The sequence below is a fragment of the Schistocerca serialis genome, chromosome 7 (genome assembly GCF_023864345.2).
Source record: "Schistocerca serialis cubense isolate TAMUIC-IGC-003099 chromosome 7, iqSchSeri2.2, whole genome shotgun sequence".
NCBI classification, from domain to species: domain Eukaryota; kingdom Metazoa; phylum Arthropoda; class Insecta; order Orthoptera; family Acrididae; genus Schistocerca; species Schistocerca serialis.
In genome coordinates, this window is record NC_064644.1 from 22972027 (window position 1) to 22997316 (window position 25290).

Sequence of the window (25290 nt, forward strand, 5' to 3'; positions counted from 1 at the left end):
ACGCAACCAACGGCTGCTTCGTCAGGAAAGAGGGAAGGAGAGGAAAGACGAAAGGATGTGGGTTTTAAAGGAGAGGGTAAGGAGTCATTCCAATCCCGGGAGCGGAAAGATTTACCTTGGGGGAAAAAGGACAGGTATACACTCGCGCACACACACACACATATCCATCCGCACATACACAGACACGAGCAGACATTTGTAAAGGCAAAGAGTTCGGGCAGAGATGTCAGTCGAGGCGGAAGTACAGAGGCAAAGATGTTGAAAGACAGGTGAGGTATGAGAGGCGTCAACTTGAAATTAGCGGAGGTTGAGGCCTGGCAGATAATGAGAGGAGAAGATATACTGAAGGGCAAGTTCCCATCTCCGGAGTTCTGACAGGTTGGTGTTAGTGGGAAGTATCCAGATAACCCGGACGGTGGAACACTGTGTCAAGATGTGCTGGCCGTGCACCGAGGCATGTTTAGCCACAGGTTGATCCTCATTACCAACAAACACTGTCTGCCTGTGTCCATTCATGCGAATGGACAGTCTGTTGCTGGTCATTCCCACATAGAAAGATTCACAGTGTAGGCAGGTCAGTTGGTAAATCACGTGGGTGCTTTCACACGTGGCTCTGCCTTTGATCGTGTACACCTTCCGGGTTACAGGACTGGAGTAGGTGGTGGTGGGAGGGTGCATGGGACAGGTTTCACAGCGGGGGCGGTTACAAGGGTAGGAGCCAGAGGGTAGGGAAAGTGGTTTGGGGATTTCATAGGGATGAACTAACAGGTTACGAAGGTTAGGTGGACGGCGGAAAGACACTCTTGGTGGAGTGGGGAGGATTTCATGAAGGATGGATCTCATTTCAGGGCAGGATTTGAGGAAGTCGTATCCCTGCTGGAGAGCCACATTCAGAGTCTGATCCAGTCCCGGAAAGTATCCTGTCACAAGTGGGGCACTTTTGTGGTTCTTCTGTGGGAGGTTCTGGGTTTGAGGGGATGAGGAAGTGGCTCTGGTTATTTGCTTCTGTACCAGGTCAGGAGGGTAGCTGCGGGATGCGAAAGCTGTTTTCAGGTTGTTGGTGTAATGGTTCAGGGATTCAGGACTGGAGCAGATTCGTTTGCCACGAAGACCTAGGCTGTAGGGAAGGGACCGTTTGATGTGGAATGGGTGGCAGCTGTCATAATGGAGGTACTGTTGCTTGTTGGTGGGTTTGATGTGGACAGACGTGTGAAGCTGGCCATTGGCCAGATGGAGGTCAACGTCAAGGAAAGTGGCATGGGATTTGGAGTAGGACCAGGTGAATCTGATGGAACCAAAGGAGTTGAGGTTAGAGAGGAAATTCTGGAGTTGTTCTTCACTGTGAGTCCAGATCATGAAGATGTCATCAATAAATCTGTACCAAACTTTGGGTTTGCAGGCCTGGGTAACCAAGAAGGCTTCCTCTAAGCGACCCATGAATAGGTTGGCGTACGAGGGGGACATCCTGGTACCCATGGCTGTTCCCTTTAATTGTTGGTATGTCTGGCCTTCAAAAGTGAAGAAGTTGTGGGTCAGGATGAAGCTGGCTAAGGTAATGAGGAAAGAGGGTTTAGGTAGGGTGGCAGGTGATCGGTGTGAAAGGAAGTGCTCCATCGCAGCGGGCCCTGGACGTGCGGAATATTTGTGTATAAGGAAGTGGCATCAATGGTTACAAGGATGGTTTCCGGGGGTAACATATTGGGTAAGGATTCCAGGCGTTCGAGAAAGTGGTTGGTGTCTTTGATGAAGGATGGGAGACTGCATGTAATGGGTTGAAGGTGTTGATCTGCGTAGGGAGAGATACGCTCTGTGGGGGCTTGGTAATCAGCTACAATGGGGCGGCCGGGATGGTTGGGTTTATGAATTTTGGGAAGAAGGTAGAAGGTAGGGGTGCGGGGTGTCGGTGGGGTCAGGAGGTTGATGGAGTCAGGTGAAAGGTTGTGTAGGGGGCCTAAGGTTCTGAGGATTCCTTGAAACTCCGCCTGGACATCAGGAATGGGATTACCTTGGTAAACTTTGTATGTGGTGTTGCCTGAAAGCTGACGCAGTCCCTCAGCCACATACTCCCGACGATCAAGTACCACGGTCGTGGAACCCTTGTCCGCCGGAAGAATGACGATGGATCAGTCAGCCTTCAGATCACGGATAGCTTGGGCTTCAGCAGTGGTTATGTTGGGAGTAGGATTAAGGTTTGTTAAGAAGGATTGAGAGGCAAGGCTGGAAGTTAGAAATTCCTGGAAGGTTTGGAGAGGGTGATTTTGAGGAAGAGGAGGTGGGTCCCGCTGTGACGGAGGACGGAACTGTTCCAGGCAGGGTTCAATTTGGATAGTGTCTTGGGGAGTTGGATCATTAGGAGTAGGATTAGGATCATTTTTCTTCGTGGCAAAGTGATACTTTCAGCAGAGAGTACGAGTGTACGAGAGTAAATCTTTGACGAGGGCTCTTTGGTTGAATCTGGGAGTGGGGCTGAAGGTGAGGCCTTTGGATAGGACAGAGGTTTCGGATTGGGAGAGAGGTTTGGAGGATAGGTTAACTACTGAATTAGGGTGTTGTGGTTCCAGATTGCGTTGATTGGAATTTTGAGGTTTTGGAGGGAGTGGAGCTGGAAGTGGGAGATTGAGTAGATGGGAGAGACTGGGTTTGTGTGCAATGAGAGGAGGATGAGGTTTGCTGGAAAGGTTGTGAAGGGTGAGCGAGTTGCCTTTCCAGAGGTGGGAAACAAGGAGATTGGATAGTTTTTTGAGGTGGAGGGTGGCATGCTGTTCTAATTTGCGGTTGGCCTGTAGGAGGATGCTCTGAACAGCCGGTGTGGATGTGGGAGAGGAAAGATTGAGGACTTTTATTAAGGATAGGAGTTGACGCGTGTGTTCGTTGGCTGAGTTGATGTGTAGGCGAAGGATTAGGTGGGTGAGGGCAATGGATTGTTCAGTTTGGAACTGGTATAGGGACTGATGGAAAGAAGGGTTGCAGCCAGAGATGGGAACTTTAAGTGTGAGGCCTTTGGGGGTAATGCCAAATGTCAGACAAGCCTGAGAAAATAAAATATGGGAGCGTAATCTGGCTAGGGCGAGGGCATGTTTGCGGAGGGAATGTAAATAAAACTTAATAGGGTCGTTGTGTGGGTGTTGTGAGGGTGACATGGTATTAGAAGGTGGAAAGTGTAACATGAGGTTGAAATGAAAATGAAAAATAAAAATATATGGGGAGAGATAAAGGTGAACTAGAAAGCAACTGGAGATCTGGTATGAAAAAAGGTGAAAAAGTGTTGGTTAAGTTGATCCTGTGGTGAACTTGGGTTGGTAGACAACGATGTGCATAAAGGTTAGGTGGTTGTGTTGCCGCTAAAACACGTTAAAGGACGGAGAAATTCGGGGAAATTTTCAAAAAAACTACGTGTAAATGTATTAAAAGGAGTGGTGTTGTGGTGAAAGATTACGAAAATGGGGCTAACAATTGTCTGACGAAGAAATAATGACGTTAAAACCTGTGGGGAGCGGCTAAAAATGATCAGTGATGTGCGAAAAACGGAAGTGGAAATAAAGCGAAAGTTATTAGAACTAGCCGAAATGGTTGTTTAATATGTGAAAGCAACTGTTTTTGAACTAGAAACGGTGGATATTATAGCAGCGGTAGTGTTGAAAGTGGAAAATAAATTTTTTTGGTTATGGTTTGGAAGTGGGTTACATATTATTGAGTATATATAGGCGGGATAAAATTGTAGTTAATTACGGTAAAAAGGGGAAGGTGAATACAAAGTGAGACTACTGGTAAAAACAGAAAGAGAAAATAAGACGACAGGAAAGATTTCGAAATGCAACAGCAACAATAAAAAACGTAATTGTTGGGTTCAAATTAATGATATGGTTATAATAGAGGGAAACATTCCACGTAGGTAAAATATATCTAAAAACAAAGATGATGTGACTTACCAAATGAAAGTGCTGGCAGGTCGACAGACACACAAACAAACACAAACATACATACAAAATTCTAGCTTTCGCAACCAACGGTTGCTTCATCAGGAAAGAGGGAAGGAGAGGGAAAGATGAAAGGATGTGGGTTTTAAGGGAGAGGGTAAGGAGTCATTCCAATCCCGGGAGCAGAAAGACTTACCTTGGGGGAAAAAGGACAGGTATACACTCGCACACACACACATATCCATCCGCACATACACAGACACATACACAGACACAAGCACTCTTTGCCTTTACAAATGTCTGCTTGTGTCTGTGTATGTGCGGATGGATATGTGTGTGTGTGCGCGCGAGTGTATACCTGTCCTTTTTTCCCCCCTAAGGTAAGTCTTTCCGTTCCCGGGATTGGGATGACTCCTTACCCTCTCCCTTAAAACACACATCCTTTCATCTTCCCCTCTCCTTCCCTCTTTCCTGACGAAGCAACCGGGGGTTGCGAAAACTCGAAATTTTGTGTGTGTGTTTGTGTGTTTTTTTATTGTGCCTATCTACCAGCGCTTTCCTGTTTGGTAAGTCATGGAATCTCTGTTTTTAACATATTTTTCCCATGTGGAATGTGTGTGTGTGTGTGTGTGTGTGTGTGTGTATATAAAAAGATGATGTGACTTACCAAATGAAAGTGCTGGCAGGTCGACAGACACACAAACAAACACAAACATAAACACAAAATTCAAGCTTTCGCAACAAACTGTTGCCTCATCAGGAAAGAGGGAAGGAGAGGGAAAGACAAAAGGATGTGGGTTTTAAGGGAGAGGGTAAGGAGTCATTCCAATCCCGGGAGCGGAAAGACTTACCTTAGGAGGTAAAAAGGACGGGTATACACTCGCGCACACACACACACACATCCATCCACACATATACAGACACAAGCAGACATATTTAAAGACAAAGAGTTTGTCTGCTTGTGTCTGTATATGTGTGGATGGATATGTGTGTGTGTGCGCGAGTGTATACCCGTCCTTTTTTCCCCCCTAAAGTAAGTCTTTCCGCTCCTGGGATTGGAATGACTCCTTACCCTCTTCCTTAAAACCCACATCCTTTCGTCTTTCCCTCTCCTTTCCTCTTTCCTGATGAGGCAACAGTTTGTTGCGAAAGCTTGAATTTTGTGTGTATGTTTGTGTGTCTGTCGACCTGCCAGCACTTTCATTTGGTAAGTCACATCATCTTTGTTTTTAGATATATATTTCCTACGTGGAATGTTTCCCTCTATTATATACATACATCTATACATATATATGTTGGTATGTTGATAGACACACAAACACACACACAAAATTCAGCAACCCACGGTTGCTTCATCAGGAAAGAGGGAAGGAGAGGGAAAGACGAAAGGGTGTGGGTTGTAAGGGAGAGGGTAAGGAATCATTCCAATCCCGGGAGTGGAAAGACTTACCTTAGGGGGAAAAAAGGACAGGTATACACTCGCACACACACACATATCCATTCGCATGGTCTCTAAGGTCAATAAGCTGCAAGAGAAGCTAAGCTTTCACACATAATGTTGATCATTTTTGCGTGTGTTACACTTTAAGATAGATCACACAAATGTGCCAGTATAATTTTTAAAAACGACGTAAATGTCTCATCTTCTGGGCTCGAAATTCTTGTAGATGGTTGTCCTCAAAGCTGATTTGAAAAGGAGAGTCAAAACACTCTATGATTTAAGAAATTCACCGTACATTCTCTCACATAGTTCATCTTGCATAAAAGGAAATTTACTCTGAAAGTAACGCTTTTCAAACCACCATTTGCAATATTTTTCCGTGACCTATTAGAAATCGGTTTGTTTCAGCAGTTGCCAGAGAGCATCAGATAAAAGGCATCACTGCGCTTGCGCAGCTACAATGACGCAGGAAGCCCAGTTGTTTGTACATGTAAAAGATTCAAAGATCTTGCATTATGTCATAAAAGAAACAAGACATCAGAGGATACTTCAAGAGCACGGAATTTCATGAAAGATTCTAAATGCATAATTCAGCTTAAAGTGCACATTCATATGTCTAGATTCAGATGTAAATTTTCTTGAGTACCAGTACTGTATTATCTCATGTTTGGTTCTTTATTATGGCCAAATGCCATACGAGGTAGAAAATGGAAAACGTGCACTTGAAATGCTGTGAACAGTTGAAACTAGCCAACATTGTGAAATTAAACACTTCGTTTCGAATAAATTGACTTATTCGGTGGAAAAGTTTAATAAAAGCCAAATCTCTTTAGCAAACCGACAAAAGTAACTTCACTGTTATGCAAGGCAATTAACGTCTGACTGTCAGAAAGGTGGAAATAAAATGTGAAACTAACATATTTTAGCTTTCCATAATTATGCGAACGTATTTTAATTCATTTGATTGCTCCTGGCCACAAAAATCTGTTTTGTTTTCATTTAATGTGAGAGCAATAAATGAAGAGGAAACAACAAAATCACTAAACATGAACACAGGTCATGTGGAGACGACCCACCTCCCCACTACAACTCAGACTGCTCTGTGCATCAGCCCTGTATCTATGATATTTCCGAACCGGGGCAATATTAGATAATGACACCCAGTCACACATCTGTAGCCAGAAACGGGAGAAGGTACTACGCACACGCGACTTAACTGCACAAGATCCCACCCACAACTGCTAATGTAAACAGCTGTCATGTCACGGTCAAAGGAGGCAATTTGTTGTTAGGAAGCATTGCATAGACCTTCCTAAAGCCTTTGACACATTTTGCTGTTGGCAGACACTTGTATGAGCACTGTGTTTAGTTGTTGTATATAGCGCGATTCCTTTGCAACTTAAGTTTTATTTTCTTTTTTCTCTCTCGTTCATGTTTTGTTGCTGGAGTACTATTCTGCAGAAGTGGGATACAGTAAGATACTTCGTTGGAGTATTGGTTCTTACCACTCAAAATAAAAAAAAATTTAACTGAAAACTAAAACAATGAAAACTTCTCGGGATTCTAAAAAATTCCCCAGTTTTCTCCCAGATGAAAAAATTCCCAGGTTTTTCTGAAATCTCCTGGGTCATATACACCCTGATCACAGTAGCATGTAAGTACCAACATTGTACAATTACAAGGCCATTCTTAAAACTTTCCAATCACACCTCATACACGCCAGAAGTGCTTAATATTGAAAAATATGGCTGTGGAGACAATTCACTGAAACCAACTGGACACTGAGAAACCTAACGTAAAAGTTCTTACAGATAAACTGATCGTAGTGACTGGTGTTCAGAAGAGGGAAACAAAAGTTGTAGGTTGTTTATTTAGGTATCAGGTTGGTGCAGGAGTTCACAGCATTTTTCCTTAAGTTTAATAAACACAACCGGTACTCATAACAGAGCTTTAGTCATCGGTAATATATTCTCCTTCATTATTTACAACTGTCTGCCAGTGCTAGGGTAACTTTTTGATTCTGCAACTGTAGAAATCTTGTGGTTTTGAGGCAAAGAACTTGTCAAGCCATGTTCGGAATGCATTTCCATCCAGAATAGAAGTTACTTGGAAGTTCTTCGATAGTGTGTGGAAAAGGTGAAAATCTGGGAGCAAAAGATCAGATGACTAAGATAGGTGTGGAGTGACTTCCCAACCCAACTCCTGTATAGTGTTTGTTAGTCAAACAGAATGCGGGCGGGCATTGTCATGGAGTACCTTCACTTCACTTCATTCAGTCTTCCTGGTCATTGTTCTTGGATTGCATCTGCAAGACATCTCAGTTGATGGCAATAAATGTCAACAGTGATGGTTACACCTAAGGGAATCACTTTGTAGCACACAACACCTTCACTGTTCCACCAGATGTGTAACAACATCTTTTATTGTTTTGTTGTTGTTTGTTTTGTTTTAGGGCACAAAAAACAACCGAGGCTGTAAGCGCCCAAGTCAAAACTATAGAAAGCAAACACAGAGACAAGGGAAACGGCTATATGTCAGTCCCAATGGAAAGAATAGAAGACATCTAAACAAGGCACATGGAAAAAGTACTAAAAAACACACCATACAAAAATGGAGATCCAAAACTAAAAATTAAATGGCCTTCACCATATTGCTTCGGCGGACAAAAAGTCAAACGCAGGGGACAGTTGATAAATCAGATGGCAAAATCAAGATGGAACGTAAATTAGCAAAAAAATGGCATTCCAGAAGGTAGTGGTGGACAGTTAAAATTTGGGCACAAAAAAAGGCAGTGCCCAATACGCAGCCAAGTTAAAATAATCTCCTCTTGGCGGGAGGGCCGAGAGGAGGTTGTCCAAGGCGCCGGGAGAGGATTAATATGCCGAAGCTTATTCTCGTGAAGGGAGGACCACTGGCGATGCCAAAGGGACACGACCTCCTGACAGACGGCAATGCAGAGATCACTGGAGGGAATAGAGGTACTTGCGGGCTGAGGTAAGAGGACAGCAGCCTTGGCATCAGCATCAGCAGCCACGTTTCCTGGCAGACCGACATGAATGGCGACGCACAGAAACATGACATTGGCTCCACCAAGAGTGAGCAAGTGACAGTTTTCCTGTACCCACTGAACTAAGGGATGAGCAGTGTACAGCGCACAGAGACTTTGGAGGGCACTGAGTGAGTCTGAGCAGAGGACACAATTGGGAAGGCTGTGTCGCTGGATGTAATCCGTGGCCTGGTACAAGGAGAAAAGCTCTGCTGTAAATATTGAGGAGTGGGCCGGAAGCCAATATCGAAAGACACGGGTGACAATGACGAGTGCACACCCAACCCCACGGTCAGTCCGAGAACCGTCAGTGAATACATAGGTACTATCACTAAATTCCATGCGAAGGTTGTGAAACTGAAGGCGATAGACCGAGGCTGGAGTAGTGTCCTTAGGAAGCGAATGAAGGCCGAGGTTAACATGGGCCGCTTCACGAAGCCAAGGTGGTGAAGGGTTGATACCCACGGGGAAAGTTGCGGGCATTGTGAAGTTAAGCCGCCGTAGTAAGTGGCGAAAGCGGACTCCAGGAGGTAACAGAGAAGAGGGACGAGCCCCATACCGACGATCGAAGGAATCATCAAAGAAAGAGGCATAGGAAGGGTGGCCACGCATGGCAGACAAACGGCATGCTTACCTGCTGAGGAGAAAGTCACAGCAGTAGGACAGTGGTAGTATAGCAGCTTCGGCATACAGGCTCTCAACCAGGCTGGTGTAAAAGGCGCCCGTCGCCAAACAGATGCCACGATGATGGGGAGTGTTGAGACGGCGTACAAGGGATGGGCATGCAGATGCATAAACAAAGCACCCATAATCAAGTTTCAAACGGACAAGGGACCGGTACAAATAGAGGAGGGTGGTTCGATTGGCACCCCAAGAAGTACCATTGAGGACACACAGGACATTGAGGGACTGTGTACAGGGGGCTGCCAGGTAAGAGACACGGGAGGACCAAGGCAGTATCCTATTGAGCATGAGCCCCAGGAATTTTGTAGTGCCAATGAACGGAAGGGCAACAGGCCCAAGATGTAGAGATGGTGGGAGAAACCATTTGCGCCGCCAGAAATTCATACAGATGGTTTTGTCAGTGGAAAAGCGAAAGCCATTGGTGATGCTCCAGGAGTGAAGACGATCGAGACAGCACTGAAGACACCGCTCAGTGAGACAGGTCCACGGTGAACTGCAATAGATGGCAAAATCGTTGACAAAAAGGGAGCCGGAGAAACCCAGCGGGAGACAGGCCATGATAGGTTTCATGGCGATAGCAAAGAGGATAACGTTCAGGATGGAACCCTGAGGCACACCATTTTCCTGAATAAAGGTGCCTGACAAGGCAGAACCCACACGCACCTTGAAAACTTGGTCTTGTGAAAGTGCCCAAAGAAAACTGGGCAGAAGCCCCGCGTGTAAAGAGTATGGAGGATACCAGTTCTCTGTCAGGTGTCGAAGGTGTTCTCCAAATCATAAAGATGGCCGCAATCTGGGATTGCTACAAAAAACCATTCATGACATGGGCGGACAAAATAACGAGATGGTCAACTGCAGAATGCTGCGCTCGAAATCCACACTGCACATTCACGAGCAAATGGCGAGAGTCGAGCCACCACACCAGCTGGGCATGAATCATACATTCCATCACCTTGCAAACACAGCTGGTAAGAGAGATGGGGCAGTAGCTAGAAGGAAGGTTTTTGTCCCTACCGGGCTTAGGTATGGGTATGACTGTGGCTTCATGCCAACGTCCAGAAAATGTGCCCTCAGCCCAGATGCAGTTGTATGTGTTAAGCAGAAAGTGCTTGCCCGCAAGAGAGGTGCTGCAACATCTGAATGTGGATAGTGTCTGGTCCTGGGGCGGAGGACCGGGATGAACTGAGAGCATGATCTAGCTCCCTCATAATGAAGGTGGCATTGTAGCACTCACGATTCGGAGAAGAGAAGGGTTTTGCCCTAGCCTCCTCCACTCCTATGGGTAAAGGAAGGGTGATAGTGGGAAGAGCTCGAAACTTCCGCAAAATGGCGGCCCAAGGTGTTGGAGGTAGCAACAGGATCCATTATGACAGCGGCACCTACTGTCAGACTGGAAATTGGGGAAAGGATCTTCGTCACAGGGAGCTGTCGAAGGTTGGCCCACACAACAGAGGAAGGTGTGGAACTGTTAAAAGAACTAGAGAACGAAATCCAACTAGCTCTTTTGCTATCCCGAAGAACTCAATGAGACTTTGCACGCATCTGTTTATAATGAATGCAGTTTTCCAGCGTAGGGCGGCGGTTAAAAATGCAGAGAGCATGTCTCTGAGCACAAATTGCGCGGCACGCCTCGGTCCACAAAGGGATTGGGACACGACGTGGTAAAGAGGAAGTGCGAGGAATGGAACGTTCTGCAGCAGTAAAGATAATGTTTGTGAGGTAGTCCAGCTGGTCATCACATTTGAGGAAATCTGGCTCTGTGAAGGTCGCCAGGGAGGAGTAAAGCTGCCAGTCAGCCTTAGTAAGCTACCATTTGGGCAAGCATGTGGATGGGGTAGGAGTCAGCAGACGGAGAGCACACAGGAAATAGTCACTCCAGTAGGCGTCAAAAAGAACAGACCACTCAAGACGATGAGCAAGCTGGGAAGTACAAAAGGATACGTCCAAATGGGAATAGGTGTGCGAGGAGTCAGAAAGGAAAGTGGGTGCACCAGTATAAAGGCAGAAGAGGTCAAATTGGTTAAGGGCACCTCTCTGGCTGGCCCTGGGAGAGCCCCAAAGGGGATGATGCGCATTAAAGCCACTGAGTAGCAAAAACGGTGGAGGCAGCTACCCAATAAGCTGAAGGAAGTTGGCCCTGGTGACATCGAAGGATGGAGGTACATAAACGGTACAGAGGGAGAAAGTCGGGTGGGGAAGGAAGAGGCGAACAGCTACAGCTTGAAGATGGGCAGTCAGGAAAATGGGTTGACTATGAAAGTCATCCCATATAAGCAGCATGATGCCCCCATGAGATGGGATGCTGACTTCAGGTGGAAGGTCAAAACGAATCGGTAAGTAATGTGGAAGTTCAAAGTGGTCTTGAGGGCTCAATTTCGTTTCCTGAAGGCAAAGTACAAGGGGATGGTGCAATGCGAGAAGCAGCCACAAATCCTCTTTGTGGGACCGAAGGCCATGTACGTTCCAATCGAGGACAGTCATGAGGAGGAAGAGATGTACGGGTGTCAACTCAGTGGCTGCTGAGGGACAGCCGGTGGGGAGTCACTACTACAGGGCACAGAAGCAGGAGGATCCTGCTCCATGGGGGTCAACATAAGCATCGGCATGCTTGTACAGTCAGTCGGTGGAGCCCAACACCAAAAAATGGTTGGTGGTGTGCACTTGCGAGACAGGGCCCGGCCAGGCTAAGCGACCACGTGGTGACACTGTCGAGCAGGATCTTCGAGCTGGTGAAGAGGAAGACTGTTTGTCTTTAGCAGACTTCTTCGAGCCCTTCCGGGTAGAGGAAGACTCTGGTGGTGTTTGGCTGGAGGAGCGGGGGAAGTGTTCTCAGGAATCAGGAGTACTCCTTCTAGCCTTTCCTGCCTGCCGGTTGTGTAGTGGGTAGCTCCGCCCCTTTAGGTGAGAGTTTGACAGTTTGATGCACAGCTGGACGGAGGGATGGCGATGCTACCTTGAGACACTGGGCGACTTCACAACCTCAGAGCCAAATTTGAGGTCACACGTCTGTGTAGCCATGTTCTTCAGGGAGGAGGGGTAACAAGAACTGAACTATAAGTGCCATTAACTTGTGAGCTACTGGGTAAGGCACTTTTTCCTTTACCCAAATCTCTTGAACAGACAGCTCATCTAGATACATGGGACAATCCCGGCAGAAGGCGGTGTGGCCGCCATTGCAGTTGATACAGTGGGGAGAAGGAGGTGGACATTCGCCCTCGTGTGCATCCCTGCCACAGGTTATGCATTTGGCTGGGTGTCGACAAGACGTTCAAGTGTGACTGAACCAATGAAACTGGTAACAGGGGCTTTGGAATGTACGGCCAGCTTGTGATGATTTCGTAGCCTGCTTTCATCTTGGATGGCAGCACCACCCTAACAAAGGTGAGGAAAAGAGTGCGGGTGGACACCAAGGAGGAATTGACCTTTTTTATTACACAATGAATGGCAATGACACCCTGATCAGAGACATAAGACTGTATTTCAGCCTCGGTTTGACCATCAAATAGCCTGGTGTAAATTACACCACGAGATGAATTCAAAGTTCTATGTGCCTCGACACGAACAGGGTAGCCGTGGAGAAGCAAGGCAGCAAGTAGTTGTGCTTGAGCATCAGAAGCCGTCTCCAAAAGCAAGGTGTCATTCCGCAAACAAGAGCATGATTTCACACAGCCAGCAATTGCATCAACTTTCTGGATAATAAACGGACTGACCGTGGTGAAGGACTGACCGTCTTCAGTACATGATACCACAAGGAACCGCAGAGCAGTGGGAAGAGTCTTCAAATAAGTAGCCTCATTACGTTTACGTTTCGTCAATGTCGATGGAGAGGATGAGTGACTCATTGTGAGGAAATCCTCCACGATTGCCAGCATCTCCGATGGCGCGCTCCTTCCCAACTGCAGCCCCCTACACAAGGGGGCACACCCGCCTTGTGTGATTGTTCACACCTCAGGTCACACCTCCCGACCACCTGATGGAGGGACCAATGGGCAATCTGAGGCAATCACCCATCCCTGTGCCTTGCCTGTACCAGGGGGTATGCGTGAATCCTACCTGTCGACCCGGGGCTGGAAATTACGCACTACCCAGTCATCTTTTAAGCGTCAGACACATGAGCCGGCCTTCAGGAGCGCACAGGGAGGAGAAAGAAAAAAAGAGAATCCTCAAACGCCGAAGCAGAGGAATGACAGGAGAAGGGAAACAAAGAAAGGAAAAAGGAGCCAAAAAGAAAGTTGTGACTGTTCACAGATCAGCAACAGAATGCAGAACATTCTTAATAATACCCGAGACATCTTCACCAAGGGAGGGGAAAAAGAACAGCAAGAGGATAGACATGCAGCACAGAAGGGAAGAAGTGCTGTAAAGGCTGGGGGCCCTTTGTAGCTAAGCACGAACCCACCAAAGAGTGATAAGCCCCCAGGGGGGGGGGTTATCTTTTGCGGACACACGCAGGTCTTTGTGTGGGGAGTTGCTGCTTTGTTTCCGGTCAACCATTCCTTTCTTTTCCTTATCTTAGTATAAAGGCACCTCTTCTAGTCACCGGTAATCATACAGGACAGGAATGGGTGGTGTTGCTCATGAGTCAACTGATGATGAGCAAGGAGATACGCACAATGGCCACCGGCCGATTTTTGTGATTTTGGCTTAGAATGTGCACTACCGATACAACCGATTTTTTGAACCTTCCCCATTGCATGCAAATGTCACACGACAGTGGAATGAACACAATTCATCACATTTACCAATTCTCGAGGACACTGGCATGGATCATTAATGTGTTTAAACAATCTTCATCAAACCACAAAGGACTTCCTGAACATGAAGAGTCACCTACATCAAAAATGATTCTCTTTAAAATGAGGAATACATTTTCTTGTCATACTCTGTCCAATGGCATCATCCCCATATGTGGCACAAATGTTTTTGGCTGTCTCCACTGCTGACATCCCTCTATTGAATTCAAACAGACGAATATGTCAGAAATGTTGTGATTTCTCCACTTGACACTCCATTTTCTAGCATCCACAGCTCCACTTGCTATATCAAAAAGTCAAAATAACAATACGTAAATTCAAATAACAACAGTGAACTACAAATGAAAAATGATAATCAATCAATAAACCTGTAGCAACTGGAATACGAGAAACAAACTTATGGTCAGGAGAAAATTTAAAACATACGACAGTGTAAAGAAAAGAAGAAGGTCAACAGGCAATTCAATTTCTTTTATTAATGAAAGGTTATTCTGTAATCTGCTGTTATGTCGAACATCTTTTAATCACATGTTCTTTAGAAACAAATAAACCCCTGATCCTTTAGCAAATCTAACTCCCATGTATTAAATAGCTTTAAACATCTGATTACTTCACAAATGACTTGATGTGTTAAATGTTTGGTGTTAAGGATGCAAGTAAGGAAAAGTTCAGAAAATGTTTGGAATTATGCTTAAAGTTTGTTGGAAGCACTAAGTGCTCTCATTATGAAACATTGGATGAAAAATAGTGTGGGTAATTTGTGCTCCCTTTTAAGCAAAAGCTAGTTTTTCAGACATAGAAATGTTTATGACATATCTCATGAACTGTGTGTTGTACAACAATATCATTTTGCAATTACATGTGGATACTATCTGTAAACTGTGTTGAAAATATAATCAGTAGTAGAGAAATAATAAAATGTCATGCCTGATGCTGAAGTTTGATTACATGAACAGCAAAAATATGGTCAGTCATAAACTGTTGTCTTTTCATCATTTTGTGGAAAGTATCACAGAGAAAAAGTTTCTTAGAGCTTTGAAATTATGTGTAAAGTTTGTCAAAAGCTGCTAAGTGCTCTCACTTTCAGAAACTGGAAGAATATAGCCTGTGTATCACCATGGTGTCACTTTTTAACTGTAATACCTGGATTATTGTGTTAAACTTTTATATAACATTATACCCCTCAATGAGTAGATTATGACAGCAATGTAAAGTTTTAAACTCCGTCAACAATTATGCAAAATATTAAAAATAAAATTTTTGGTGGAACTGGGAGCTGTTAAATAGGCACCCTACAATTGATATCAGGTTCTGGGTTAGTTGCATGGTAGTACAAATTTGTTTTTGGAAACTTGGTAAAACTCTTAGTCCAGCTGACACAACATTTTGAGAGTTTAATCATCTAAACTGTAAACTGTGGCAATAAATATGTATGCTTGCGTGCTTCAGTCAGTCAACCTTGGTGGCACAAAAAATATATGTAATGTATGATCTGTGTCAAGTCAAATGTTTACCTTCCCACTGACATGGTACACCACCCTTCACGACTCTTCCTCGTGGATTACACTGAACATGACTTTGCACATGGTATAGAAATATCTGCATATTGTTGAAAGCTCTGTCACAGTCAGCCCAATAACACATATATTCCTCCCCATCAGGTATTGTGTTTCTACCTTCACCATCATACGTACATACCTGAAACAGCATTAATGGATATCTGCAATCAAATTTCTAATTACAGGACATAATAATAGTCACAAATATATTTCTTTCTATGAATGGAACTGAGAAAACAAAAAGCTGTAGTGTGTGTGTGTGTGTGTGTGTGTGTGTGTGTGTGTGTGTGTGTGTCATGCATGAAACAAAACACACACACACACACACACACACACACACACACACACACACACACACACTATTTAAAGCACAGCAATAAATCCACATGAATTACAGAGAACTTAACGCGTTTCGAGTTCTGGAACTCTTTTTGGCAAAGGAAGCATATACACAAGGTCTTTCGAACAACCCTGTAAAATGAAATTCACAAGTGTCAGATCTGAAGATTTAACATGTAGATATGAAGTCTAATTTGCCCTTAGTAAGGAGTAACCAGCCACCGCAGCGAGCCATCACTCACAAGACCACCATTGCTAAAATATCTTCCTGTTATTAAAATTAAAAAATGGAAAATCCATGATGGAGTGTAACAATATTATGAGAAGGAAAGTTGCTACTCAGCATATAGTGGAGATGCCGCCTCGCAGATAGGCACGACAAAAAGATTCTCACAATTATAGCTTTCGGCCATTAAGGCCTTTGTCAGCAATACACACACACACACACACACACACACACACACACACACACATGCAAATGCAACTCACACATGATTGCACTCTCAGGCAACTAAAATTGTGTTCTAAGATGACCCATCATTCTGATTACAGGGTTGTGTTCAAGATGTCTAAACAGACCCCGAGTTGGAGTTTCACGATCTTGTGAGAAATAGTAAGGTAGTTATTAATATTTTATTAAAATTTGATTGACACTGAGACTGACTCTGGGTTAAAGCTATGGACACAAAATATGACGAAGGTCTGGAATTTGTGACATTTTATGACTGGATTAGTATTTTTTGCATTATTTGTGTGTTTCTGTTTTGGATCATATCACTGAAGTTCAAACAGTATCAATTTTGGTTGCTGAGCCAAAATCACAGTGTAGACTTTGTTATGGATTTATGAATTTAGAAGATCTACCAACATCCCTTTCTTGCACAACCATATACAAAATTAATACTGAAGTCACCACATATAGCTAATTTCTGGTACTTCCCATAAAGTGAATCAAGAACCCTCTCTAGCTTGAGCAGAAGTCAGTGTTAGGGGACCTATACACAACAACAATTAGAAGTTTAGTTTCACTATATTCAACTGCCCCAACACAACATTCAAATATCTGTTCAGTGCAGTGTCATGATACATGTATGGACTCAAACAGAATACTGTATTTTTTTTTTTTTTTTTACCTACATGGCCATTCCTTCACTCTGAAAGGAACTTCTTGAAAAACAGCCAGCTAATTGGTATCCCGGTAAAGGAAGCCTCTGAATTGTCAAATTATTTAAGTGGTGCTCTGATATACCAATAATTTCATAGTCAACATCTATAAGCAGTTCATTAACTTTATCTCTAATAACTCATATTTTGCTGAAATATGTTAATTCCTTCTCCACTTGGAAACATGACGTCCTCTGAAGGAGATTCATTAGCTAGAGGGACTTCCTTTAAGCAGGTAAACTTATCAGCTGACTTCACTATAAAAAGGTGCAGCTATAACACCAACTACTACAGGAATTTTTCCATGAGTGATCCCACCACTACCCCCTACACTGTCACCTATAAGCTTTGCCAGCCTCCTCTTCCCACACCTATTGAGGTGCAGGCCATGCCCAGTGAAACCCAAACCACTGATAGACTCAACTGGAACTGCAATGTGACACATGCCCCCCCGCCATCAGTGCCCTCTCCAGCCCCATGTTAACATGCCTAACAGCCACATGAGGCCGATCATGACACTGAAAAAATTGCATGAAGTGCACATTAGTGCCACCTCTCAAGACTATTCCCTGCTCCACATACTGTCACTACCTGATCCTCTTTCGTAAAATTCCTACATAACTCCCCTATGCTGACAGTCACCTAGGCTTCACAATGCTGGTGACCTGGTACTCACTCTCCAACACTTCCTGCAACTGCTGGCCCACAATTCTACTGTGTGAACTACCTAGCAGCAGAACCTGATAGACTTTGCAAGTGACTTCGGCCTCCCAACTGCTGAGGACTGCTGCATGTTTCCTACACCTACAGCTACAAGAGGCTCCTCTCAACTCAACTCTGACAGAGTGCATATACACAAAGCACAACTGTCTGAATACCTCCTCCTCCTAGCTGTCTTCTTGCCAACTGCCAGTTCCCATTCCCCAGCACCCTCTTCAACCTATCTAGTTCCTCATTCGTGTATTGTAACTGCACCTGAACAGCACAGATATTACGCTCCTGCTACTCTATCAACTCATTTCTACTACCGATTATGCATTCCCAGGAAAGGATCTCGCTAGAATGCCCACTGGCTTCCTCACTACATTCCCCCAATGAAAATACTTTGAACAAATCCCACATCATAACCCACTACTTACAAACCTACGATACAGCCCACACTTCTCAGTCATGGGACAATTTAACAGTCACTGGGGTGGGGGTGGGGGAGGGGGGGGGGGGGGGAGGAATGTCTATGTTACCTAAGTTCAGTTACACCAGTAGAACTATTTATAGAACTAACAATAGTGGTCTCAAAATTCTCTCTCTACTAAGAAAGCAACAACTATTATTAATATTACTAAACCACAGCTAATACCAATACCAACAAAACTTCACAAAATTTATTAGCTAAAACCAAAAATTCAAGGGGCCACTGGTACACTCAGTGAAGTTAAAACAGTAAATGAAAATTTTGCAGAAAAATTTCACTAGAAACAATAAGAAATGTCAGCTGAAACTACTGCATAAAATTTACTAAATGCCTTCAACACACAGAAAACACTATAAATAAAACACAGCGAGTGAATGTCTCGAAAAGTTTATTAAATTGTTATTTCGCCACAAACAGCATGAAACACTGTTCAAAGCTATAAAATTTAATAACTGTATAACAGTGCACAAACAACTTTGTCAGTACTTAGCTTTATAGCTGCTACAGCTGCAACTGCACACTGAGAAATGTAAGCACACTATATAAAAGACTGACTGGATTGAATTACATGCCTCTTATGAATAGCTCTTATTCATATTATAAATTTGCTACATCTTGACTGAATTTCCTACATCACACTGAAGTCTTTCCTTCTCATCCCATCCAGTAAGCCTCCCCTGACCTGCGGCTCTGGGTGACTTTTCTGAACTGTCCACCCTTTTCTAAATCTCTCCAGTCCTTTTCCTTCACTCCTCTTCCTTCCCCTTCAACTCTTCTACCAGAAAGAGACGGTACTGGCTCCGAAAATTTGTAATAGTTAAACATTTCTCTGTGTGTTTTCCTGCCTCTGCTTGGTGAATAGAGCTTTTTAACTATCCATTTACGAGGGCAGTTCAATAAGTAATGCAACACATTTTTTTTTTCTGAAACAGGGGTTGTTTTATTCAGCATTGAAATACACCAGGTTATTCCCAAATCTTTTAGCTACACAACACTATTTTTCAACGTAATCTCCATCCAATGCTACGGCCTTACGCCACCTTGAAATGATGGCCTGTATGCCTGCACGGTACCATTCCACTGGTCGATGTCGGAGCCAATGTCGTACTGCACCAATAACTTCTTCATCATCCGCGTAGTGCCTCCCACGGATTGTGTCCTTCATTGGGCCAAACATATGGAAATCCGACGGTGCGAGATCGGGGCTGTAGGGTGCATGAGGAAGAACAGTCCACTGAAGTTTTGTGAGCTCCTCTCGGGTGCGAAGACTTGTGTGAGGTCTTGCGTTGTCATGAAGAAGGAGAAGTTCGTTCAGATTTTTGTGCCTACGAACACGCTGAGGTCGTTTCTTCAATTTCTGAAGAGTAGCACAATACACTTCAGAGTTGATCGTTTGACCATGGGGAAGGACATCGAACAGAATAACCCCTTCAGCGTCCCAGAAGACTGTAACCATGACTTTACCGGCTGAGGGTATGGCTTTAAATTTTTTCTTGGTAGGAGAGTGGGTGTGGCGCCACTCCATTGATTGCCGTTTTGTTTCAGGTTCGAAGTGATGAACCCATGTTTCATCGCCTGTAACAATCTTTGACAAGAAATTGTCACCCTCAGCCACATGACGAGCAAGCAATTCCGCACAGATGGTTCTCCTTTGCTCTTTATGGTGTTCGGTTAGACAACGAGGGACCCAGCGAGAACAAACCTTTGAATATCCCAACTGGTGAACAATTGTGACAGCACTACCAACAGAGATGTCAAGTTGAGCACTGAGTTGTTTGATGGTGATCTGTCGATCATCTCGAACGAGTGTGTTCGCACGCTCCGCCATTGCAGGAGTCACAGCTGTGCACGGCCGGCCCGCACGCAGGAGATCAGACAGTCTTGCTTGACCTTGCGGCGATGATGACACACGCTTTGCCCAACGACTCACCGTGCTTTTGTCCACTGCCAGATCACCGTAGACATTCTGCAAGCGCCTATGAATATCTGAGATGCCCTGGTTTTCCGCCAACAGAAACTCGATCACTGCCCGTTGTTTGCAACGCACATCCATTACAGACGCCATTTTAACAGCTCCGTACAGCGCTGCCACCTGTCGGAAGTCAATGAAACTATACGAGACGAAGCGCGAATGTCTGAAAATATTCCACAAGAAATTTCCGGTTTTTTCAACCAAAATTGGCCGAGAAAAAAAATGTGTTGCATTACTTATTGAACTGCCCTCGTATATTATATTGTCAATAATTGATTATTTTCATTGCGATGTTTAAGATTATGTTTGCAGAGCACATCCCACAAATCATCTGGGGACAAACCCACCTCAATCATGGAAGAGTTTCCAAGTTTATTTTATGCATTGTGGAGAATATATGTTAGAGTTAGTAGACTATCTGTTATATGGGGATTCATTGGTTGCACCGGGGAAACTGTATAGTTTCGTGGAATGTAAGAAGTACCTGGTGGAGTTTATAAGTACTTTTCTCACTGGAGATCAGTTGTAATTTACGATATGTTATCTATTTTTTTTCTTAAGTAAATTGCTTAACAAAATGAACACAGTAATAAGAGAATGCAGGGAAATATGAAGATGGACCAGATGCCCAGAAGGTAGTGATAACTAAGAGGTGGTTATAAATAACAGAACAGTTGTTTTGGGTATAAACATTGCAACAAAAGGACTTTGTGAAAAAGAGATATGGAAATAATGAGTAATTGCAAAGACTTGCAACTTCCAAATAAAAATGTATGAAATTTAGCATAAGCTGTTCTCAGTTTTTTTAAAGTAATTATAAGTAATGCACAAGAAAGAATTACTTTCCATGTTCACCAAATTAAGTGCAAAGTCACAAGTAAAATAGTTAAAGATATTTTTATTTGTTTAGTCAATTGAGTGGTCATGATGTGCTTCAACTAAGTGGGAGGATACGATGGGAAACTTATTACTTTGGAGAAAGTTATGCGTTATTCCCTCTGTCTGCCTATCCGACGAAGAATCGTTGTGACCTTGTGGAAGCATCTTGTTCTTTTAGCAAGTGTGTGTTCTTGGATCGCATATTGTGTAGGAAGTTTTCTGTTTCTTTTGTGCATTTGTAGACTTAGAGAAAGCTTTTGACAATGTTGACTGGAATACTCTCTTTCAAATTCTAAAGGTGGCAGGGGTAAAATACAGGGAGCGAAAGGCTATTTACAATTTGTACAGAAACCAGATGGCAGTTATAAGAGTCGAGGGACATGAAAGGGAAGCAGTGGTTGGGAAGGGAGTAAGACAGGGCTGTAGCCTCTCCCCGATGTTGTTCAATCTGTATATTGAGCAAGCAGTAAAGGAAACAAAAGCAAAACGAAGATAATGGAATGTAGTCGAATTAAGTCGGGTGATGCTGAAGGAATTAGATTAGGAAATGAGACACTTAAAGTAGTAAAGGAGTTTTGCTATTTGGGGAGCAAAATAACTGATGATGGTCGAAGTAGAGAGGATATAAAATGTAGACTGGCAATGGCAAGGAAATCGTTTCTGAAGAAGAGAAATTTGTTAACATCGAGTATAGATTTAAATGTCAGGAAGTCGTTTCTGAAAGTATTTGTATGCAGTGTAGCCATGTATGGAAGTGAAACATGGACAATAAATAGTTTGGACAAGAAGAGAATAGAAGCTTTCAAAATGTGGTGCTACAGAAGAATGCTAAAGATTAGATGGGTAGATCACATAACTAATGAAGAAGTATTGAATAGGATTGGGGAGAAGAGAAGTTTGTGGCACAACTTGACCAGAAGAAGGGATCGGTTGGTAGGACATGTTCTGAGGCATCAAGGGATCACCAATTTAGTATTGGAGGGCAGGTGGAGGGAAAAAATTGTAGAGGGAGACCAAGAGGTGAATACACTAAGCAGATTCAGAAGGATGTATGTTGCAGTAGGCACTGGGAGATGAAGAAGCTTGCACAGGATAGAGTAGCATGGAGAGCTGCATCAAACCAGTCTCAGGACTGAAGACCACAACAACAACAAGAGTGAAACTGGATGCAGTGTACAGTATGTGATCAAAAGTATCCGGACACTCCCAAAAACATACATTTTTCATATTAGCTTATTCTTGGGGGGGATATGGCATGGGAAATCTGTTTGTGAAGGCATCTGTCAGACGTTCAGCACACTGGGCAAGCGAGTTCTTGTCACTGCAGATACATTGTCCAAAGGTGGCTAAGCTGTATCGAGTGATTTTTGATGTGGAAGGGATGGCAGCTGTCAATGTGCTGGTGCTGATGTGGTTAGTGGGTTTAATGTGGACAGAGGTGTGGATGGAGCCATCAAAGAAATGGATGTGAACGTTCAGTGAAGTGGCATATTGGGTAGAAGAGGAGCAGGTGAGGTGGATGGGAGAGAATGTGTTGAGGTTGTAAAGGAATGGGGATAGGGTGCCTTGGCCCTGATCCAGATCACAAAGATCTGGGCCTGAAACAGACTGGAGTTTTGGAGGCTATGAAGGTTTTGTCTAGATGGCCCATAGACAGATTGGCACAGGAGGGTGCCATGTGGTTGCCCATGGCTGTGCCATAAATAGGTTCATATAGCTTCCCTTCACAGGAAAAGTAGTTGTGAGTCAAGGTGTAGTTAGTAGGGTGTATAAGGACTGAGATAGTGGGTCTGGATGATGAGAGTGGTAGCATTCGATAGCAGCACGGCCATGGGCATAAAGGATGTTAGTGTACAGGGCGGTGGCATCAACAATGACATGTAGGGGTTGAGGAGTTGAAAGGATGGGGAAGGTGAAAACTCGGTGAAGGAAATTATTTACTATCTTAGCCTCCCACAACACAGAAACTAACCACTTCCTTCACCAGCTTCCCACCATCCCCACCCCTTTACCTCCTGGAATCCTAATCATCACTATTTATGCCATCTCCCTGTACACAAATATAGTTTATATCCATGGTTTTGCCACTACCAAACACTACCTCTCCCATCATCCTGCAGACTCCAAGCTCGCCACCCCAGTCCTTAAACACCCTACCAATTATATCCGGACTCTCAATTACTTTTTCCTTGAAAAGAAGGTATACAAACCAATCTCCGGACAGCTGTGGGCACCCACATGGCAACCTCCTATACCAATCTGTCTATGGGCCATCTCAACAAAACCTTCCTAGCCTCCAAAAACTTTCAACCCCCAATCTGTTTCAGGTCCAGATCTTCGTGATCTTGATTCAGGGCCAAGACACCCTGTCCCCATTCCTTCACAACCTCAACACATTCTCTTCCATCCACTTCACCTGCTTCTCTTCTGTCCAATGTGCCACTTCACTGAAAGTTTACATCCACCTCTGTGAAGGCCCCATCCACACCTCTGTCCACATTAAACCCACTAACCACTATCAGTACTTGCATTTCGACAGCTTCCATCCCTTCCACATCAAAACGTCCCTTGACACAGCCTAGCCACCCCTCCCTCCCGATCACAATGTAGCCCACCTGCTGGTACATTGTAGGGGTAGCGCACGCGCGCGGGTGTGTGTGTGTGTGTGTGTGTGTGTGTGTGTGTGTGTGTGTGTGTGTGTGTAGTTCAAAAGTTTTCTTTCTTTTTGTGTGTGTTTTTTCCAATGATTTGACACTTCTGCTTTTCGGTGAGTGGTCTCCTTTATCCTTTAATCCAAAAGAATTTACAGCCTACCAGAACTTTCCTACAGACTATATACTGTGATTGCAATTATGTCACTCTTTAGTGAATTGTGATGTTTGATTATTATGCCGGCCGGTGTGGCCGAGCAGTTCTAGGTGCTTCAGTCTGGAACCGCGCAACCGCTACGGTCGCTGGTTCGAATCCTGCCTCGGGCATGGATGTATGTGATGCCCTTAGGTTAGTTAGGTTTAAGTAGTTCTAAGTTCTAGGGGACTGGTGGCCTCAGATGTTGAGTCCCATAGTGCTCAGAGCCATTTGAACCATTATTATGATTATGTGAAAACTGTAAATGAGTATTTGTTGGTGGGGTGCTACAATTAAACTACATTGTATGAAAAGTTTATTTGATAAACCATTGCCTTGCCTTACTGGAAGCTTTGAAGAATGTTTAATGAATATAAATGGTCTATATAATTACAATAATTGAAGCATACAATGATAATACTGTTTATTAACCCTAGGATGCCTAAGGGGGGGGGGGGGGGGAGGGGGAGGGGGTGTTGTTGAACCCACAATTTTTTATGTCCCCTGCTTTTTCCCAAGTAACTTTCATACTACATATTCCCTTTGAGTTATTCTTTGTTGGCTATTTTATAAAACGTTGGTGTCAATATATTTGATAGAAAATTCCTGCTTTGAAAGAGAAAATAAACAAACTTATTATGGGTCCAACACCCCCCTCCCCCTCCTTAGGCTTCCATGCTATAGAAAATTTCCCTTAGTAGGATTTTGTATTTCTCATCTCTACAACAATGCAAGTTAGTTTCTTGTTGGTTGGTATTCTTGATATTCACAACAATCAGTTTACTTTCAGAGGAAGTGATTGTTGATGTCAGTCAGCTGTTATTTATCTTGTAAACTTGCAGTGAGTTAGTGCAGTTCCCTACTGTTCACACCCAGACTTAGAAATGACTAAAAGAATACGTGACTCGTCTTTAGAAAGAGTTCTGAATGAAATTTTAGATGAAGATTCTGACTCGAGGAGTGAAAGTGAATATGAGGATGGTGTTATGGAGTATGATTCAGATTGGGAAAGTGATGTGGATGTTAGAGAAGATGAAGAAGCGCAGCTTCAGGCAGTGACCATCAGGATGTTATTGTGGCTAAGTCTGGAAGAAAGTACGTAAACATACAGCCTAGAATTCCTCGGAGATCTGTTGCTAATCTAGTATGAGGGCAGGCAGGAGTAACTCCAGCTGGTGTTTGCCATTCACCTGGAGAAACCTTGAAGATAATTCTTACACCTGACATCATGGATGTTATAGTAAAATATTCAAATGAAGAGGCAGTTAGGCAAAATGTTACTTTGACTAATGAGAAAGAATTGTATGTCTTTATAGGAATCCTGATACGTATGGGGGGTAAAAAAGGAGAATTCTGTCAGTGTACACGATCTCTGGTCAGACCTAATGAGTCGGCCAGTTTACAAGGGTATTATGGCAAGAGAAAGTTTCAAGGAACTTATTGCAATCATAAGGTTTGATGACAAAAGTACCCGCCAGCTAAGAAGGGAAGCAGAC

The 25290-nt window shown here is 43.9% G+C and overlaps 1 protein-coding gene across 2 annotated transcripts in view; it reads right to left on the minus strand.

The window, feature by feature from the left end:
• The window catches only part of LOC126412062 (histone H4 transcription factor-like), a 109718-nt gene that overhangs the window by 40486 nt on the left and 43942 nt on the right, over window positions 1–25290 (minus strand). For both annotated transcript variants that reach the window (XR_007575221.1, XM_050081445.1), the window contains exon 4: window positions 15357–15540. Coding sequence is in view for 1 of the 2 variants with exons in the window: in XM_050081445.1 (XP_049937402.1) it covers window positions 15357–15540 (184 nt within the window). In the remaining variant the exon portion in view is untranslated. The remainder of the gene's footprint in view (window positions 1–15356; window positions 15541–25290) is intronic.